Source organism: Manis pentadactyla, chromosome 11, assembly GCF_030020395.1.
Source record: "Manis pentadactyla isolate mManPen7 chromosome 11, mManPen7.hap1, whole genome shotgun sequence".
NCBI classification, from domain to species: domain Eukaryota; kingdom Metazoa; phylum Chordata; class Mammalia; order Pholidota; family Manidae; genus Manis; species Manis pentadactyla.
The window spans coordinates 24561868-24582635 of NC_080029.1; the positions used below are offsets into that span (position 1 = coordinate 24561868).

The window sequence follows — 20768 nt, forward strand, 5'->3', positions numbered from 1 at the left end:
CATTCCCGGGAGCCTCAATTCTCTTCCTCCCCACTTAACCCACTGTCTGTGCTCTTCCCAGGGACTCTAAATCACCAAATCCAAAATCCCTTTTTCAGAGCTTTACTAATTTTATCTTCCACTTGACAACATTGAGGAATTCTGGCAGTCTATATTTTCCAAAATGGCTGCAACAGCACCTCCCATTCTAATACTCTTCTAGAACTTAGCCATGCCCCCCATCAATAAGCAGAGTCTACTACCCCACCTCATAAACTAAGGGGGCCTTTGTACTGATAGAGTAAGGAGGATGTAATGTGATATGCCTGCCAGGGCTAGGTCACAAAACTGTGATGTACGTTGAGCCTTATTGTCTGGGGACACTCACTCTGAGAACCCAGCCACCATGCTGTGAGGAAGCCCAAGTAGCCATGAAGAGGCCTGCATGGAGAGGATCTCTGGCCCTGGCCCACAGCCCACACCAATTTGCCAGCCACTCAAGCGAGCTACCTGGAAGTGGGTCCCCCAGTTCTGGTCAAGCCACTCCAGCTGGCACCACATAAACCAGAACAGAATCTACCAAGCCCTACCCAGATTGCAGATTCATGAGCAAAACACATGACTGTTTAAAGCCACTCCGTTTTGAGGTGGTTCCTTATGCAGCTCTAGATAACTGAGAATGCTCTCTTCTCACAGTCATTTTCAGTGGCTGTGGTAGCTCTGCTCAATCCTGACTCTCCTCCAATCCCTCAGACCACGGCTTCAGAGTTCCCTTGGGAACCTACCTTCCTGGGCGCACTCCCCAGATGACGACACTCCTCACAGTTCTTTCCCTGCCCTCTTGCTTGTTTTACTCTACATACCTTTTCCAAGTGATCTCAACTACTCCCCCAGATTCAGCTACTGTGCATCTCCTTGCTGTTTGATCCTGAGTCTGTACTTCCAGCATGAACTGCAAACTGACGGAGCTCTCTCAGTCCAGAACTCCTTACCCCAGTATCTCATCCAACATGGCTGCTCCATCACCCTTTGACTTTGCTTTGAGATCCATCCAACCCCCATACTCTCATAAGAAAGTACATTTCACAGGCTCCCTTGCTAACTGGCTTCCAGCTGGTGGAATACCGGGTGACAGAGGGAGATGAAAACCTGCCGCCTCCAACACTATCTATACGGCTCCCACTCCCAGTGACAGACCTCACATCTGTGATCCACCTCCTACAGGGCCAACTCACAGTGCGCCAGCCCTGCCTGGACGTCCCAGCTCCTGGGCTCCAAAGAATGGCCGCTTCTCTTTGTCCCTCCACCTTGATGGTGGCAGTGGCTTCCTGCTATTGGTAACTGTCTCACCATCCCATTTGGCTTCTCAGCAATCTTCTGTTTTACGTTCTCTCTGTTTGAAATATCTAGAATAACTTCTTTTTTCCCAACTGGACCCTGACTGATGCACATGGTTAAAGGAATCCAAACTTCATCATTTAAGCCAGAAACCTACAGTTCGTTTTAGTCTCCTCCTTTTCATTCATACCAGTATTTGCCCCGACCCCCTATAAAGCTGGTCACAAAGTCCTGAAGATTCCCATTCCTCTCCTCCACTCCCATTACACTGCCCTGGTTCACATCATTATTTCTCTCTCAGACCAATGCAGCAGCTCCTAATTAGTCTCCCTGGCTATAGTCTTTCTGCCTTCCAACACATCCTCCAGACTGCCCGCAGATTTTTCTAATGCACATCTGATCATGACATTCCTCTGATTTAAAATTCTTCAGTGGTTCCCCACTGACTACAGGAGAAAATCAGAGCTGCTGAGTTCCATAGTAAATATATATTTACTACGTATCCCATTCTATGTGTAGCCTGGAAAACAAGGTCCTCCGTGTTCTGTCCTGCCTACCTTCCCAACCTCATTTGCAACCACTCCCAACTCATACCATCTGAACCAGTTGAAGCTCTCTAAACACACTCAGTTCCTCTAAGATCTGGGGCCGTTGCACAGGCTGGGTTGTCCTTCCATTGCCCGGCTGTCTCATGGGTTCCTCAGTGAAGCCCCCTTGATGCCTTCACCAGTCCACAGCACTGGGCAAATAGCCCTTTGACGGAGCTCACATCCCCACACTATGGCTGTTTGTGTAAGACCTGCTCCTCCACTAAACAGGGGGCTCCCCTGAGGATGGGGATGGAGCTCACTCACTCTTGTGTCCCCAGTACCCACCAAGTGCATGGTGCAGAAGAGACCCTCATTATGTGTTATGTTTAGGCAAAGCAAGTTGAAAGAATAAACTTCAAGTCCAGAGTGAGAAAAGAAGACAAAAGAAAGGAAAGGGAAAGGGAAAGGGGAGAGGGACTTACCAGCACATTAAATGGATCCCTGCCTCCCTATAGAGGTGATACCCATCACCCAGGCAGTGGCTGGCTCACCCTCTCTCCCTTGCTCGAGGGATGGAGCTAGAAAAGTCCAGAGGCGGTCTCTACTAGGGCTTTTCTCAGAAATGCTTTTAGGCATGCAAGTTTGTTCATTCAAAACATACCAGATAAGCAAGCACACAAACTGCATATTTCTATGTGATCTTCCTGTCATTTTTATACCCTTTGGTTGACTCTTCTGTTATAATTTAACAATTTAAGGGTAACTTTTTTTTAACCCCCCAAGCAAATCACCTTTGGTTCATCTCATTTCTACAACATCCCCTTCAAGTCTCCTTGGCCCCAGCAGTTACTCACTGTGCTCTGAGACCAGGAGCAAATCAAGAGGTGACCAACCCAGTCATGGGTCCCGTGGCCACAGCATTGTCCTGACACCTTCTTTGCCATGGTATCAAGCTCTCCTCTCCTACTGTGCTGCTCAAAGGCCCATACTCCACCCATCAGCCTTGAACCAGGTTCACTGAGGGTTCCGGGATCCCAGAAAATACAGAATGAGGACAAAGAAGGGAGAAAGGGGAAGCTTCTCACCTCCATCAGGAGAATGTCCTTTGAGCTCTGAGACTGCACCTTTGGGTGCTGGACCTTCACGGCCACCGTCCGCCCATCATGCAGCACCGCCTTGTGGACCTGAGCCAGGGAGGCGGCCCCCAGAGGGGTATCATCAAAGCTCATAAACAAATCATGAATCTGTCAAGAGTAGAGAGAGAACAGAGCAATTTAGATCACTCACTTCAGGGACAGAGTCTCAATCAGAACCCTAAATATCCTGGGCCATGCTGGTTGGACACACGACCCAACTGATCCCAGGAAGACGTGCTGGCTGGAGCCAGTGCTAATGATATCCCACGGATTTTCTGCTCTGTCAGTTGTATACCAACCTAGCACCTTGCCTGGGCCCTTTGCTGCCATGGAGATTCACACCAGGCATATGGTGGGAGCAAGACTGAAAACACATGCTGGGTGTGTCCTCATATGTATGCATGGGTGCCCTAAGCACCCCCATTTAAGGCCAAAAAAGTAATGTCTAGAGTATTGAGAACTGAGTTTCATCTGTCCATTGAACCACTGGGCTCTTACGTACAGATATAATCAGAAGTTAACAGAACCTGGGCCTAGGACAGCCCAAGACAGGGATCAGACAGAAGATGTTCTTAAGAAGCCCTAGGCTGGAGGCCCCAAACCACCTCTTGTTCCTGCCTGAGCAGCAGCCTCAACACAGATCCTGAGCCCACTGTCAGCCCAGCCACTTGGCAGAGAGCCCAGGACTGCAACCTGAGCCTTGCTTTCGGTCCTAACCAGCAATGCCGCCCAAAAGCAACCTTGGGAACCTCTCCTGTCCTCTCTACGCTCGCTTTCTCTATGAAACGGAAGGTTTACCCCTTACTCATCCATCCTCTCTTCCCTTCGTCCCTCCTTTCTTCCTTCCTTCCTTTTTAAAAATGTCATGCCAATTTTCCTGAGGAAAATTTCTGACTTCAGTGGTCACACCTAAATGGTCCAGATATGAATAGTCTACCAGATGGGAAGGTGTCCCCCAAAAGCCTTTTGCAAGACTGACCAAGGCTGAAATTCTCATCCCCTCCATTTCTTGAAGTCCCTGGGTAGCCCCACAATTCTGGAAAGGCCAGACACAAACACACAAGTGCAGACAAATGTGTGTATGAGCAATTAGTCACATGTCTCCCCTCCTTCTCACCCCCAGCCCCGGCTCTCTTGCTGAGGCCTATTTAGTCCACACCCTCCAGCCTCCTTATCTCCCCTTCTTCAGCAGCCACTCGGTCCTGCCCCTCAGCCCCCCTCCTCTCCTTGGGCTTTGGAAGCCAGGTAACCACAGCCACCATCCCGCCACTCTGCTTGCTGGGCTGCAACATCTCATAAATCATCCCTCCAGCCCTGTCATCAGTGTGAGAGCTTTCACTGAACACCATCCCATCTATCAACAGCCTACAGAGACCAAAGGTCCAAGCAACATGGGAGGGGCCTCCAATTCTGTGTCATGGGGTGTGGGTCTGGACTGGCTTTCCTGTCCCCCTTCTTCCTCACTGGGTTTTTATTTGTGCCCCTCCCAGTACTAACGTTCCTGCTTTTCCCCCAACCACACACTTGTCTTTTTCCCTCCCTCATGAGTTCTAGGCTCCTTGAGGGCCAGCTTTTCCCATGTCCTCTGCCCCAAAGAACCCTGAGTCACTCCATACAAGAACCCTTTATCCTGGACCTGGGCTTGGAATAGGAGAACAAAAGGACCACCATCCTTATTACAAACTACATTAAAATGTCAGCTCCAAGTGGGCAGGGATTTTTGTCTGCTTAGTTTGCTGCTGAACTCCCTGCACTTAAAGGCTAGAACTAGTTGGGGCCAAACAAATATTTGCTGAATCCACTATCCTTTCCATTGGAAAAGAACTGTATCAATTCATACTTCCTTTCAAAATGGTGGAACTTCCTACTCCCACACTCCTACTAATACACACACCTCAAATGTAAAAATACTTATCATGTATGAGACTTACCTAGGTGGACTCCACTTGTTAATCCATGGTGGGTGTGAGACCCCAGCATGGCCAATCACAACCCTGAATGTCCTGGGCCACACTGATTGGTTCAGAAATGGACATGTGACCCAACTTGTCTAATCAGACCCAATTGTTTTACTTTTGTTTGAACTATAGGAGAAGCGATTCTTTCATTCTGCTGATCTTGAAGCTTAAAACTGAACTTGAAGCCTGGAGCTCCAAGGGTCATGCAGTAGCAACAAAGAGGAAAGCAGAAGCAAGGGACAGGGAGAATGAATCCTGGTCACAATTGTTGAGCCCCTTGATCTAGCCATACCTGAATGTCTACCCTTAACTCCTTTTTTGCTTAAGTCAGTTTGAGTTATTTCCTGTCACACACAACTAAAGGGGCTCTGATGATACAGTGGGTTCTGAGGTCCCAGCTGGGATGGATGAAAGAAACATGGGCTTGGTGCCTGGTACCCTCAAGAGGCTCAGTAAGTGTGAGTTAAATCCCCTCTTCACCCTCTTGCCAGGACTGGGATCCAGGAACAGAAAGGAGGTAGAGCTTCAGCAATATTTCTGGCTGTTACATAATGAGATCCACACCAGCCTCCTTTGAAAACCCTCTGGTAGGAGACCAGGAAGATGTTTTCTGAGGCAGAGCTGTGAACCTAGACCCTCACCTCTCAGGCAGTGAACAGGAATGGCTCAATATTCCAGGTGCAAAGGAATTTGGGGGTCATCTGACCCCACTGTGTACCCCAAGCCTCCACCTAATTTCCTGGGAACATTTGGTCATTCTCTGAGAAGGACACCAGTATTCAAAGCAGTGTCATTGCAGGGACGTTTGCAGAGTCACTGCAACTGAAGAGTGACATAGCAGCACCAGGGCTGTGCGGCAACAACAGCTGCAGGGAGCCCTCCAGGGGAAGGTGGAGGAAGGAAAGGGACAAGGCAAGCACAATCCTACCTCCAGGGTCAGAGGAAGCCTGGCCCACCACATCCCCAGGGAATGGGAAGGGGGCTTCCCACAATGCCTTGCTCCCACCAGGAGACAGAGGGGGTCCCAAGACACCACCCAAGCCCAGGTACCAACTCAGCACCCTGAACAAGGCCCAGCTGTGAGGATGTGCCCCAATCTCACTCTGCAGCCACTGGAAGCAAAGAGAGGCATGGAAAATGAGATGCCCCACTCACTCTGCACAGGGAAGCTGTGGGGCAGATACCCCACCCACCCCCACCCCATCCCTGCCTACCCACCACCTCCCCAGTGCTCCTGCAGCCAGCCTTTCCCTTCTATCAGAAAGCAAGTCACACACCCACACCCTCCTGGGCTTCCACACACACTCCACACACGCACACACAATAATTGATTGCTAGTGAATGTTCCTAGCTGGCTTATAAAAAAGGTAATTAAAGATTGGTGCTGCAGCCTGTAATTAAATATGAATAAAGTATCTCTAAATGGAACCTTGATTCAAAGTGTTCAGTGGAAGTACTTCATGCTGATAGATAGTAAGGAAAAATAGGCCCTGTCCCGGAAACAGAATTATACCCCCGTGCAGCTGAAATGATGGCCACCCCCTCCAATCAGGCCTCGTCCCCCAGGCCTTTCAGCAGAAAACCATTAGCAGAAACAAACCGCAGAATTTGCAGCAATTAGATTCAAGCAGGGCCTTCAGCTGCCTCCAGTCACTCACAGAAACCTGTCTCCCTTCTAAGGCTTTCTGTCCCCGTTCCTTTTTGTTTTTTCCTCTGGGTCTGGCGGCAAAATCAATTAAGTAAAACAAGTGCATTTTAAAATGACTAGTTATGTGTTTTTTAATTACTGTTGGTCCATGATTCAAGTATATCGATGGCCCTGTCTGGCAAAGAAAGATAATCAGGAAGAAAGTTTCTCTAGTATGGTCTGTTTTTTTCAGGATGTGTGTGTAAAGCGGGGTGGGGGTGGGAGGGAGGCAGGGAGTTTGGCTTTTATGGCAGAAAACACCAGAAGGGCCCAAAGAAAGATATCATCCCCCAGGGGCTCAGGTTAAGCCGTCAGCAGCCTGGCTTCAGCAGGGGTCCAGGAATCTGAAGACCAGTGAAAAACCCAGGTACAGGGCGGGGGAGAGACTCTCCAGAAGGTAAGCTGTGCAGAGCCCCATGACACCAGATCACTGAGCGATGTCCCATAATGCCACACTGAGCAGCAAGGCACTGGCCAGGGTCCTCATTCCACCCAAAAGACGCTGACAGGAAGTCGCGATCTTCTGGAGAAGCCACAGTATGACTCCTGGGGGGAGTTTCACTTGAGTCACTTGGCCAGCCCCACCAGAACCTGCAGCCAACCAGCTTCAGGCCCCTCGTGGGACCAGGCTTGCCAGTCACAGGATGGGGGGTGCCCTGGATTTTCCAAGATGGCCCAATTTCAAATAGCCGTCCTGTTGTCCCCACATCATGCACATCAGATCTATTCTGGGTCCAGAAACTACATTACTGTAAGGTAAAGTTAACAAACCCCAAACGGACCGGCTCCACGTGAGGGCAGCTGCTTGCCTCCTCAAAGCGGGCAAGTCCAGGCCTACATGATGGCCAGGCAGTCCCCACCTGGGAGCCGGTGAGACTGCCCAGAGCACCTGGGGCAAGTCACCACAGCATCACCAGCAAACACTGCCTGGCTTGAGGTCTGGAGATGGCCCACCCCACACCTGGCTGGGTGCCAGCAGCCCCCCACTGCAGTCTGACAGGGACAGGAGCAGGTCCCCACACTAATGGAACAAGCCTTCCCCACCCCAACCCACCCCCATCCTGAGGCAGACAAGGTAGCTCTAGCTAGCTAGAACTCCGAACTCCGAAGGACACTGACATCTGCCTCGGACAGAAAACCCACCATCACCTTTTACATGCCCCTCTTTGAAACCCACCCCCTCCTCTCAGCCACGTTCCCAGGGACCTGCCCCAGGCACCCCAACATCTTACAGTCAACCCACCAGCTGACACCCTATTCCGCTGCAAGTCTTGCTCCCGCCCTTTAAATACGCCTAGTTCGTATCCCACCTCTTCAGGGTCACTCTTGTGCCTGCTAAGGTAGTACCTGACAGTAACAGAAAATAGGTGGCACATGCACTCTCATTCCCCCGTGGTGTTTTTTAAATATGTTCACAGGTTTTTAAATACTCTCTCTTTGAGAGGTGGAGCCTCATCCCTTCCCCTTTAGTGCAGGCTGGACTTAATGACCCACCTCTAACGAACAGCATAAGAAGGAAATGACAATGTACACCTCCTGACTGTCACCATGACAGCCTCCTTGCCTTCTCTATCGCTTGCACCAGGGAAGCAAGCTGCCATGTCATGAGGACACTCCCAAAGCCTGCAGAGAGGACCGTGTGGTAAGAAACCAAGGCTTCCTGCCAACAGTGAACCACCTTGGAGGCAGGTCCTCCTTCCCCACTTGAACCCCCGGATGACTCCAGCTGCAGCCAACATCTTGACTACAACCTCATGAGAGGCTCTGAGCGAGAACCATCCAGTGAGCCACTCCCAAATTCCCCACCTACAGAAAGTGTAATACATTAAATGTTTTTTGTTCTAAGGTGCTATATTTTAGGGTAATTTATTATACAGCAATAGCTAACAAATACACCCCAAGCACACCCATGCCAGAAACCACCATTTGATCACAGCATTAATTTCTCCTGGGCCCAGATGATGCCTCAGAATCCCTCTCAACCCAGTGCTCCAGGCAGCCACTCCCAATTGACCAGAGTTAATATATGAAATGAAACCAATTTGCCATTTCCTTTGCTAAAGCCAATCAGACAACAGGTATTTACTGCAAGCCTGTCACATGACAGAAACCATGCTAGGTATATGGGTCAACAAAACAGACATAGTCTTTGGCCATGAGGAGACTTTAGTTCTGCAGAAGGAGGCAACACCCAAAGAAAAACACACTTGCATTTTAACAGGGCCTGCTGGAGACAGTGCCTCCCTCCCAGTGTGACTTCACCCAATCCTGAGGGACTTTCTGGCAAAATAAGAAGAGGAGACCTCCAATATTACCATGTAGACCCTGCGGAGTCAGGGGAGAGGACAAGGTATCCAAGGGTCTCCGTGTTCCCACTCCATAACTGCCCTGCCTCAAGGTAGGAATACCCCCACCTCCAGCTTCCCACTCAGCACAATTGTAATAAAAATAACAATAACAGTAACAGCTCAAAGACATACAGTCCCTGTCTCCATAGAATCTGTGTTCTTTCTGAAGTTCTGAAAGATCAAACTGCAGAGCCATCAGCTATTGCTACTGCCTAGCTGAGGAAAAAGAATGAAAGGCCAGTGGCAGAACCTGAGGCCCTTCTTGATAAGGGTCAGCCCCAGAAATTACAAAACAGCATTCCTGTCTAAATTTCCACAAGGAGGCTGGCACAATGCTCAACTCTTACCAATTTGCTGAAGAGCCAATCTACTTGGCTCTGCCAAGGGCATTACAAGTCAGACCACATTGCTTTCCTCCCACAGGATGGTGACAAGCAGCTGACAGCTAGATAAGCAAGAAGCCAGGAGCAGCCACACCCTAGGAAGGCCATGGGCTGGCTCCCAAGAATGCCCACCAGCTGGGCAGGGCAGGGAGACCCGAGAGGCAGTAGGGCATAGTGATTCCAGTGTAAGCTCTGGACCAAACCACCCAGGCCAATTCTGGCTCCATGGCATACCAGCTTGTGCAGTTAAATAACCTTCCATATCTACGTTTTCTCAACTGTAATATGGGAATTTTGGTACCTACCTCATAGAGTCGTTGTATTAAACACATAGAAAGGGTCTAGAATAGAGCCTATAGGAGACCCCCAATAATGGTAGCTGGTGTAGCAGGCGCCTCATCTACTGCCTCCATGAAGAGGACACAGTAGTAAGGAAAAGATCACTGGACAAACAGTCAGCAATTCTAGGCTCTCAGCTCTGTTCTGTACCCAGAGACTGTAATGACCTCCTAACTGACCCATTCATTTGCATTCCTTTCTCTTGCAATCCATTCAGCACAGGCAGCCAAGGTGAGTTTTCCAAACAAGCTGATCGTGTCACCTCTCTCTACCTAAGCCACTTCACCAGCTTCCCAGGGCCAAAATCCTTCACACAACCCACAGGGTCTGACCCTGTCTACCTCTCCTGACCCGTCTCCTCCCTCTGCCCCCAGCTCTCTCTACCCTGACCAGACGGCCTCATTCAACCACCAGCACATTCCCTCTCTGCCCACTGCAGGGCCTTTGTATATGCCTTCCCCTCTACTCAGAAGGCTCCCCTTCTCCCTGCTCATGAAGGTTAACTCTTACTCATTCTTCAAATCACAGCTCAACTGCCACCTCCCCAGGGAAGCCTCCCTGTGTACATTCTCAGAGTTCACATACCCTTCTCAAGAGCAACTACTATAGCTGCACTTTGTCTTGATTTATATTAGCTTAATCTCCTTTCCCTTCTAGACAATGGACTTCTGTTTTGGCTCAGCAAACAGAAGGCCCCCGACACATAATTGATGCTCAGTAAGTATTTTTTAGTGAATGAATGCAGGCAAGGTCTGATTTTTCCCTGTCCTCTGCCTGGTGAGGGGCCTTCGGGCCTTCCAGTTGACCCGGAATAGCTAAAACACCCCCTAGCAGAGGCTACAGCTCCTTCAAGGTAGCTGAGGGGACTCTTTGGTACTGGGCACTTTCGGAGCTGTGGGTGAAGGGACTCTATGGAAATATTATGATAATAATGATTAATAAAAATCAGATAAACACCCAGTGTGGCTGGTCAGCCTGGGAAGCTATCCATTAGGTCTGTCACTCATTAGAGGTGGAGGAGGGGGCAGTCCAATCAGATCTCCTCAGCTTAAGCAAACCTTCTATAAATTGTAGGCTATAGGCGCTGACATTTGATAAATTATTCTTCATAATCCACTGTTGGCTGTGATAAATCTGATCTTTCAACATTCCCCATCTTAATAACTTGTACAGCCTCACAGGGTGACATGTCTATGTCTCTGCCTGTGACAGAGATCTCTGGGATCGAAGAGACCAGAGATCCTAGACAGTACAGCATAAAGCTGGGGACCCCCACAGGCAGCGCCCAGTAGGTATCTCTGGGTGCTCTGAGTACAGAAGCAATGAGCCATCCTTAAAGCCACAGAGTGCCCAGGGGACAAGCATTCACTCCCCATCACAGAGCTGAGAAACAGGTGGTGTACCAAGAGCTCAGACCCATGAACTGGGCAGGCTGAGATCCACCTGCCCTGCAAGCCTGCCCATGTGAGGACTCACCACCTCTGCCTTGAACTTGAGCTTGATTTGGTATAAGGGATGTCAGAATATCTTTGTTCTCTCGGGACGGAATGTTCAACCTCATGGGTGATTCCTAAAGTTTGCACAGTGCTGTTGCCTCAAAAGTGCTCTTCTTTAATATTCAACCTCCTTTCGAGATTAGACAGAGGAGATCTAATTGCCCCCATTTGATAGAGAGGAACATATTTGCTAATGGTCACTCATTTATTTACCCATCAGATATTTACTGAGTGACTAACATACACAGGGCACTATGCTAGTCACCAGTAACTCAACAGGGAGCAAGTCCAAACTGGAGCCACCACCTCCCGGACCTTGAAGTCCAGTGGGGAGAAACAGGCCAGCTCTGACAAGTGCTATGAAGGGAGCGGCAGCTGGTACCCTAAGTCTAATAGCCTGGGTTCAGAGGATTAACCCTGTCAGGGACGTCTTCTCTGATGAGGTGACCAAGCACTGAGATCTGAAGGATGAGAAGCCAGTTTACAGTGGAAGAAAGGAGTGAGGGTCCTTCCAGGCAGAGCAAAGAGCTTGTGTGAACCACACGTAAGGGGGATAAGGTGATGGGAGAGAGGCAGAAAGAGGACCAGCAGTTCCCAAGCTGGAGGCCAGGCTGACATGGGCTCCCCGGGTCTCTGCCTGGGGAAGGGTCCTCACCCACAGCTCAGGCCTGGGAAGAAAGCCTGGGCACAGAGGCTCACAGTCATTTCTGGTGAGGCCCAGGAGGCTCACCCTCACAAAACCCCAAAGGCCTTTCCCAACAACCTTCAGCTGTTCCTACCCTAAAAAATACAGGAAAAGGGAAAATAAACAACAAACATCCTTGCATTTGCTGTCAGGACAGACTTCCTTAGCCTCTCAGACATGACAAAATGTCACACAGCAAATGGGCCTAAGCCAAGTTCCAACGCCTCAGAGCCCAAACAAGAGTCCAGGTACCAAAGCCCTTGCACTTTCTAGTATACCTGAGTATGTTTCACCCAGTAAGAAGTTTTCCAGATTATGACAGGCAGCAAAATGGCCCCCCAAAGATGTCCATATCCTAGTCCCCAAAGGTGTGATTAAATTAAGGCTCTTGATATGGACAGAGTATCCTGCATTATCATGTAGGCCCAGCGTAATCACAAGAGTCCCTTATGAAAGGGAGGCAGGAAGGTCAGAGCCAGAGCACAGATATAACAAAGGAAGCAGAGCTGAAAGAACGAGAGAGACAGATTTAAAGGGGCTACTGCTGGCCGTGAGGATGGAGGGAGGGCCACAAGCCAAGGAATGCAGGCAGCCTCCAGGAGCTGGAGAAGGCAAGGGAAGACGGTTTCCCTAGAACGTCCAGGAAGAATGCAGCCTGGCCACCACCTGAATTTTAGGACTTCAGACCCATAGAACAGTAAAATAGTAAATTTGTGATAATAAATGTATATTGTTTAAAGCCACTAAATTTACGGCAATTTGTTGTAGCAGTAATGGGAAAACCTAAGTACAGGCCCTTTACAGAAAAAGTTTACTGACCTCTAATGTAGCACATTCATGTTACACTCTCAGTATACATCCATTTTTATTCTTTTACTGTATTTTTTCAGAGCAGTGGGGGACTAGAAAGCTGGGGAATGCAACACCAGGCTGCACTGGCAATGTGGGGAACACAGGTCAAGTGTGAGCCTCAAGGCATGGCACATGATGGCTTCTGGTTCTGCAGTGCCAGCCAAGTGACAACACCTAGAACCAGTCCTGCTCCCGGCACAGGGCAAGGAGTCCTCTGCTGCCCTGGCTGCCTCTCACATGTTGTACCTTCCCAGCCCCCAGGTCAAATCCTAAGACTTGCTTGCCTGAAATGACATCTTCTCTTCGTCTTCCCAACATGCCCAGTTTCCTCTTAAATCTCACAGGAGCCACCAGTCATCAGCTCACCCCCCAAGGTGGGGGCCAATGAGAGATTTCTCATTACAGTGATGATAACATAGCCAATTTGCAGGAGTCACTCCAGCTGTTGAAGTAACAGCTTCTCCTCTACAAACCAGGTTACAGGGACACAACACACACTTGTGCACATTCACACACACACATATTCCTACAGCTCTCATTAGATCAGAGTGCTGGTGACTTTTTAGAAAAATATCTGGAAACCAGGAACCCAATGCTGGATCCCAGCCTCCCAATGCTGAACCTCAAATTGCCTGGTCCCCCATGGGCTCGCCAGCCTCCTCTGACTACTGCCTGTAAGGAGAGAAGGGGTCACTTGCAAATCCAAGTCCTGTAGAAAAATCCTTCCCCAAACTGCTAACAGGATGACCTGCTAGGACACGGTCCCCTCCAGTGCTGTGGTCAGTTCTGAGGTCCCCACTGTCCCTGCCAGAGCCCTGGGAGCCCACTGTGGCATCTCCCAGCCCCTCCACTCCCCCCCACTGAGTTCATCCTTGAATCCTGTTGATTCAGTCTCCAAAATGTAACCATCCAGTCCTTGTCCAAGCCACCACCACCTCTCACCAGGACAACCAGCATCACTATGGCAAGTTATTCACCCACATAACCCCTGAGGTGTGTACCACAAAAGCTTCAATAAACATCTGCAGAGCCAATAAATGAACAGACAAAAGACTGAAGTTCCAGGAGGGAGAAAGGCTGCGGAGGGTCCAAACACACAAGAGCCCTGCCTGGGGGACAGCCAAGCAGTCCAAGTCAGCACCTGCCCCACCTGGACAGGTCCCCTGGTCTCCCTCAACATCCAGACATCCAGCTGGGCAACACCCACCACAGCCACCACCTTAGCCCCGCCTCCACTCGTGAGCTCAGGCCTCTCCACCCACCCCAGAGGCCCTCTCCAGACCTTTCTGCTCATTCTCCTCTAGACAGCACTCCACCCCTGCTCAGGTTCCACACCCAAGAAGGCCCTAAGTCCCCCTCTCTGTGACCCTACTGTGGGTTCCAAGAGCTCCTGAAATCTGTAGCCCAGACCTCAGGTAACTTTCATCTCAGATGGGCCTCTTATTAGGTCTGTTCCTAAAATATCAGCTCCTCAGAGGCAGCAAATATGTGTGATGAGTCGGTAACTCAAGTAGAAGAGTCCCGTGGTACCTTCTGCTGACTCTCTCGCCTCGTCTGTACTTCTGCGGAAGAAGTTCTGCCCTCTGAGCGAGGGCTGGGGTTCAGTCCCACCTCTGCCACCAACTAGCCATGTGACCTTAGGGAAGTTACTTCACCTTTTCTGGATCATCATTCCTCACTTGTAAAAGAAGGGTGTTGGAGTACTAGACCCTTAACAGCCTTCCTAATTCTCTGACCCAGTAACTCCCACCTTTCATCCTGCCACCCTCTACACACATGTGTGCACACATACACACTCAAATCTGGTTCTCCACCTGGAGTCCTGGTGACAAACACAGGCACACACACATGCACACACACCCAAGGAGTCACTTCCAAAGTGACACAGGCAAGGCCCCTGAGGGACTCCCCTAGAAGCAGGGACCCCCAGGGCAGAAACCACCCAGGGAGCCTGGCCTGGGACAGGGGCTTGTTCCTGCTCCATGAATAAAGAAGCAGGCACAGCTGGCCTATTCATAATCAGCATAAAAAATTGATTAGCCCTTTCCAGATTAAACATTATTGTTTCAACGATGAACATAAATCAGCCAGACATGGAGGGCTTGCCTGCCTCTGCTGCCAAGGAGCAGCATCAAGTAGATGGCAAGTCGGGAGATGTGCTCTGGGGGCAGCAGGAGAAGAGGCTCCTCCCTGGAGGAGGCCTGGCTCTAAGAAAGTACTGGGGACAGCATGCCACTTCTCAGCCCTATCACCAGCCCCTGGCCAGCAAGTACCAAGGGGTGGCACCTTTTCCAGAGGTGAGGAAAGGTTACCCACCTCACTGAGCTGCAGTGAGGACTAAAATGAGACCTTGTGTTTGAAAACATCTAACACATGCGAGGGAAGAATAAAAACCTTAATAAACGTTCAGTCCCTGCCCTGTTGGGGTTCCCCATCTTCCAGTCCCACCTCCCTCTCGGGACTGCTGGGAGAAGCCATAAACTTCTGGGAAGTAAATCTGAAGCACCCAGGGACCCTCCAGACAGCGGCAGGATGGAGGGCTTAGGCGCCTGGGCTCTGGAGGCAGCCCTGGCTCTTGCTGCTGACTTGGCCTTACTCTCTGTGTGACCTCAGGCCCATGGCTCAGCCTCCCTGGCCTTGGCCCATTCCTCTGTAAAATGCGAATGGTAGTACTTCCCTTAAGGGCAGCTGCGAGGACCACAGATGATGCCTGCAAAGCATGCCCAGAGCCCGCCTGATCCCTTCAGCTCTTTCCTCCTGCTCCCGCTTCCGATCTCAGCACCTCCCTCGGTGCCCGGGGGCTCTTTCTTCATGGCCACAGGAATTCACACTTCTTGGGAGCAACCATCCCCCATGAAGGACCAACACCCTACCTGCTCCCTTAGCCCATGGCTGGGATGATTGTAAGGCTAGAGTTTGGCACCATCTCCCAGTCTTCCCACTGTGGCAGCTGGCCTAAGAACATAGTCACTAGCTGCCTACTCGAACCAGAACCACGTTCCCACTTCCCTCCAGGCAGCACCTGAGGTTCCCACAAACCACTCTCAATGCGATACTTTTCTTGGGGTCTCCTGGGAGCGCCTGACACGGATGAGCACCTCTCACAGATGAGCACGCAGCTTACGTTGGCAATTAGGTTCACTGACTCCTCTAAGTCACTGCTTGGACCTCAGCCGTCACCAGGAAAGGTAACCCTCTGGCTCACCCAAAACCAGGGAGAAGGCATCTGAAACCAGGGCAATCACTCACCCCCACCCATGCCACCAACCCCAGCCTTGGGCAGCCTGCAAAGGGAGACCCATCGCCCTTCCCTGGGGAGGGGAGGGAAGGCCTCGAGTTCCATTCAAGAAGATGAGGCACTGCGGCCCCTCTGCAGTGGGATCAGCTCCTTCAAGAGCACTAACTGTGACATTTTTTTTCTGGGCTTGTGGCCACCTAACTCCTCCAGAACACAGCGCAAAAAGGCTCCAAAGAGAGAGTTCACCTTTACCCGGCACAGATGGTGGGCAGAGCCTCCCGGCTCAGCTCCTGCCATGGGCCCCTCCATCCATCCTGCACTGTTGGCTGCCTCTGCCTGAAATGTCCCTGTGCACCAGCCATGGGGGTTGGCGCACACACACTATTAGCTGATGTGAACATCACCACCCGATGCCTGGGCCCACACTAGTGCCCTCTAGAAACCAGCAGCTGCACAGTGGGAGGGGCAGGCACTTAGGCAACAGAGTTGAAAGCCTGTGCTGCTTGTAGCTATGTGACTGTGGCTATTACTTAACTTCTCAGGGACTCTGCTTCTTCCTTTGCAAAACTGGAATGGCAAACTCTACCAACCTTGCAGAATTATTGTAAGTGTTAGAAAAAACATCTGTAAAACATCCAGCCAATATGTACACTTTTTTTGTACCAAATAAACAGAAACTGTAACATATTTATCCACTGACATGAATATCTGCAGTATTGTTGCCTTACCCCTCTTTATGCCTTTTTCTGCCTTGCTGCCCCACCCCAACTCTGGTTTAATGACATGGAGGACATCATACAGACCCCAACTCCTCTGAACACAGTGACTGGTCTGAGAATGAACATCTGTATTTGTGTGCATGAGGCTACCATAACAAATTACTACTAACTGGGTGGCTTAAAACAACAGAATTTATTTTCTTGCTGTTCTGGAGGCTAGATGTCTGAAATCAAGGTGTTGGCAGGCCCATGTCCCCTCTGAAGGCTCTAGGGGAGAATGCTCCTTGCCTCTGCCTGACTCCTGGTAGCTGCCAGCAGTCATTAGAAGTTCCTTGGTCTGTAGCCAAATCACCCAAACCTATGCCTTCCTCAGCACATGGCCTTCTTATAAGGACCAATCCAGTACAAACTCATCTTAAATTACCTAATTATATCTGCTGCAAAAACCTTATTTCACATTCTCAGGTTCCAGACAGATATGAATTTGGCCTGGGGAGTTGGGGTGGAGTGGGGAGGCATGGAGACACTGTTCAACCCACAGTCTGACTTAGGCTGTCAGAGTCCTGTTCCAGAATTTAATAAAATAAAACTGGCGGGAGACCCTCCTAGGGGCAATGCTGGGAAGAAGTGGGGCTGAGAGCTGCCGATGCTGCTGGTTCTGGAAGGAACCAGCTGAGAATAAGCTGACCTGCAGGAAGAAGCTGAGGGACAGAGGGAAGAGCCCTGAAAGCACCCCTAGGGCACAGCTCCACCCCAACCCTCCCCAGACTGAGGTTACATGACACAGCACATCTGCCTTTTCGTTTCAGCTCATTCACATTGGGGTTCTGATCCTCACAACCACAAATCCTCCTGTCTCCATGTCCTTCCATGTCCTCCAAATATTCATATGTTTAAGCCTTAACCTCCAGTACCTAACCTCCAGGATGTGACCTTATTTGGAAATAAGGTCATTGCAGATGTAATTAGTCAAGATGAGGTCATACTGGCATAAGTCGGGCCCCTACTCTAATATGGCCATCTCTTTATGAAAAGGATAAATTCAGACACAGAGACAGACATGTACACAGGGAGAATGCCAGGTAAGCATCTTCAGGAGAGATCTGGGTGATGCTTCTACAAGCCAAGAACACCAAAGACTGCCAGCAACCCTCAGGAGCCAGGAGAGAGGCCTGGGACACTCTCTCTCTCACAGACCTCAGATGACCCAACTCTGCCGACACCTGGATCTTGGACTTCCAGCCATCAGCACCGCAAGGCAATAGATTTCTGTTATTTAAGCCACTGATTGTGGTGCTCTGTTTCAACAGCCCTAGGAAACTCATATACCCCCAACCAAAGTGCCCTGCCATTCCAGCCCCTCCGGCCTGCTCTCTGGCACCAAATGAGCTGTGCTCAGCACTCACCACCCCACACCCAGCCTCAAATGTCCCCATACTTTTGCTCCTTAAATCTTACTCATCTTCCAAAGGCCAGCTCAAGACCCACCTCCTCCAGAACCTTCTGAACTTCCCCTAAACTTTTCCTGCCTCAGCCCCACAGCTGAGTACTTAGTTGCTCTCTAATTAGTCCCTCTCTGTGTTGTTCCGTCTGCCTGGCTTTGGGAGGGAGGGAGGACTGTGGCTTTGACATTTTCTATATCCCCAGGCATTGGCACAGAGGTAAGAACATATCAGCTGCTCAACAAATCTGTGTTTTCTGAGTGAGCAAAACAGCAAGCAGTGGGCCCAAGCTTCCCGAGTCAATGAATGGGGCCACCATGAGCCAAAGCCCTTTCCCCACAGAACAGCCCAAACACAGCAGCTGAGCAGAGGGTTAGATCCCAAAGCGGGGGAAGTACCCAAGCATGTCTGTGGATTGAAGATGAACTGGTAATGGCATGGGTATAATCACCCAAAACCACTGGTAAGTGGGAAGGCCGGCCAAAGACTAGACACAAAGAACACTCTAGAATCCTATCACCAATGATGGAAGAATTTAGGAAAATATGGCTTCCTCTAAGTTCACAGGGTACTACAAGGTCCAAGCAGGGTGAAAGCTCCTTGAGGCCTTCTGGGGTTCTGGGACAGCAAGACCAGCCTCTCCCTGAGTGCTGGCCCTCTCACTCCAGGCACTAAGCTTCCAGCCCCGAGTAGAACCATCCAGGAGGACAGGCACTGGACCGAGAGTCAGGAGACCTGAGTTCTAATCCTGCTTCTGCCACCACCCAGTTGTGCCACTCTGGGACCGTGACTTCCCTTCTGTTTCCTCACCTGAAACACACGGATTGAAAGAGAGAATTTCTAAGCCCTTATAGCCTGAGTGAGTGATTCTGTTGGATAACTTCTGCCTAAAGCACTTACCACTGAACAATGATTAAGGGGAACAAGAAGAGCCAGTGTTTGTCAAACCCCAGGCAAACCAGGTGAGGTGCTGGCTATAATGTGAGTGTTCTGGTCTTACTACTTCATTCCATCCTTACTGAAGAGTCCTGACTAATGCTGTTCCATTTTGTAGGTGACTTTATTTTGTGAGAGACGGGTCACATCGGGGGGAGGTTGCAGGAATTGCAGGGATTTGGCCAACACAGTTGCCAGGGCTGGCCAGATGCTCCCGGCCAGTGCAAGGTGGACGGCTCGCCCACCCAGCAGTTGGGAGTGTCGCTCCACCTGGAGGGAACTGGTCCAGGTGGTTGGTGAGGGGGTTGGTTGTGATGAGGGTCAGGTCATATCTGGGCCTGGTCTGCGCACAGGGCCCATTCTGCTCTGCACATGGTCCGGTCTGCGCACGGCCCACTCTGCGCATGGCCCAGTCTGTGCACGGTCCACTCTGCACATGGCCCAGTCTGCACATGGACCGCTCTGCACATGGCCCATTCTGCTCTGCGCACGACCCGCTCTGCGCATGGCCCGCTCTGTGCACAACCCCATTCCTGTGTATAAAAGAAGAATGAACTTGTACTTTGGGGTCTCCACCTGCGAGTGTGAGACCCCAGCATGCTGGCCACCCAATAAACGCTCTTGCTTTTGCATCCACGCATCTCCCGGTTATTTGGAGGTCGATTGCATGGACCCAACACTTACGACAAGCACATGTGCACATGACAAGCACAGCTAACAGCTACCAGGATTTCCTACATGCCAGGCACTGCATTCTATATGGGTTGTACCTTTCAATCCTTGCCACAGCCCTCCTAATGCAAAGGTTCTAGCATCATCCCTGTTTATAGATGAGGAAACTAAGTCTCAGGAAGAGTTAATCATACAGTTAAAATATGGTAGCATTTGGGATTTCTGCAAGGCTCTCTAACTCCAAAGCTTATTTTATTAACCTTAACGCCATACAGGATCAGAAATGATCCTTTTGCCCCTTCTAGAAGCCAGACCATGCCCTTGCCCTCAGCCCACAGTTTGGATAGCCCCAGACACACCCTCACACAGCCCTACATAGGCAGGGGCAGAGCTGGCCCCCCTGAGGACTCTAGGCCCCATGACACCATGTCATGATGTCATGCATTGGAGGGAGTGTGTCTGATCATGTAACACGCTATTTTGGGGCACCTTTTGCATGTCAGGCACTGGGCAGTGCTCTGAGGAAACCCTAAGATGAGTGGGAGGAGACCAGCCAACCCAAGAACATAACCTCACCATTGAGATGACAAGGCTTAAGTGAGAGGACCACAGTGGTCAAACCAAGTGCTCTGGAGCCACAGCCCAGCCTGGCCAGGGAGGTCAGTGACGGCTTCAAGGGAATAAGCCTGCAGTTCAACTCAGCCACATCTACTAACACTTGCTGTGGGCAGAACCCACACTCAGCCCCCTGAGAGATCCAAGATGGAGAAGCAACCAACCTTAACGCAGCAAATAACTAAATGGGAGCTGCAGCAGACAGGCAGCACTGACACGTTCACTGGCTGTGCCTGTTTCCCATCTGCAAAGTAAGTACTAGCAGTACCGAACTCAGAGGGTTTTAGTGAGAAGTGACTTGGTGCAGCCCTTAACAGGTACCTGGCAAGCCTTCAGAGAGAGAGAGACAGAGACAGAGAGAGAGAACGAGAGGGTGTGGGTGTGTGCGTGCATGTGTGTGGTCGCTGTTAGACCT

The 20768-nt window shown here is 50.4% G+C and overlaps 1 protein-coding gene across 8 annotated transcripts in view; it reads right to left on the bottom strand.

Moving 5' to 3' along the window:
* ADCK1 (aarF domain containing kinase 1) overlaps positions 1-20768 on the bottom strand; it is a 164701-nt gene that overhangs the window by 70962 nt on the left and 72971 nt on the right. For 7 of the 8 annotated variants that reach the window (XM_057488270.1, XM_057488268.1, XM_057488274.1 and 4 more), the window contains one exon: positions 2933-3091. The exons of the other annotated variant lie outside the window; for it this stretch is intronic. In XM_057488270.1, coding sequence (XP_057344253.1) covers positions 2933-3091 — 159 coding nt within the window. The remainder of the gene's footprint in view (positions 1-2932; positions 3092-20768) is intronic. 8 annotated transcript variants of the gene reach the window in all.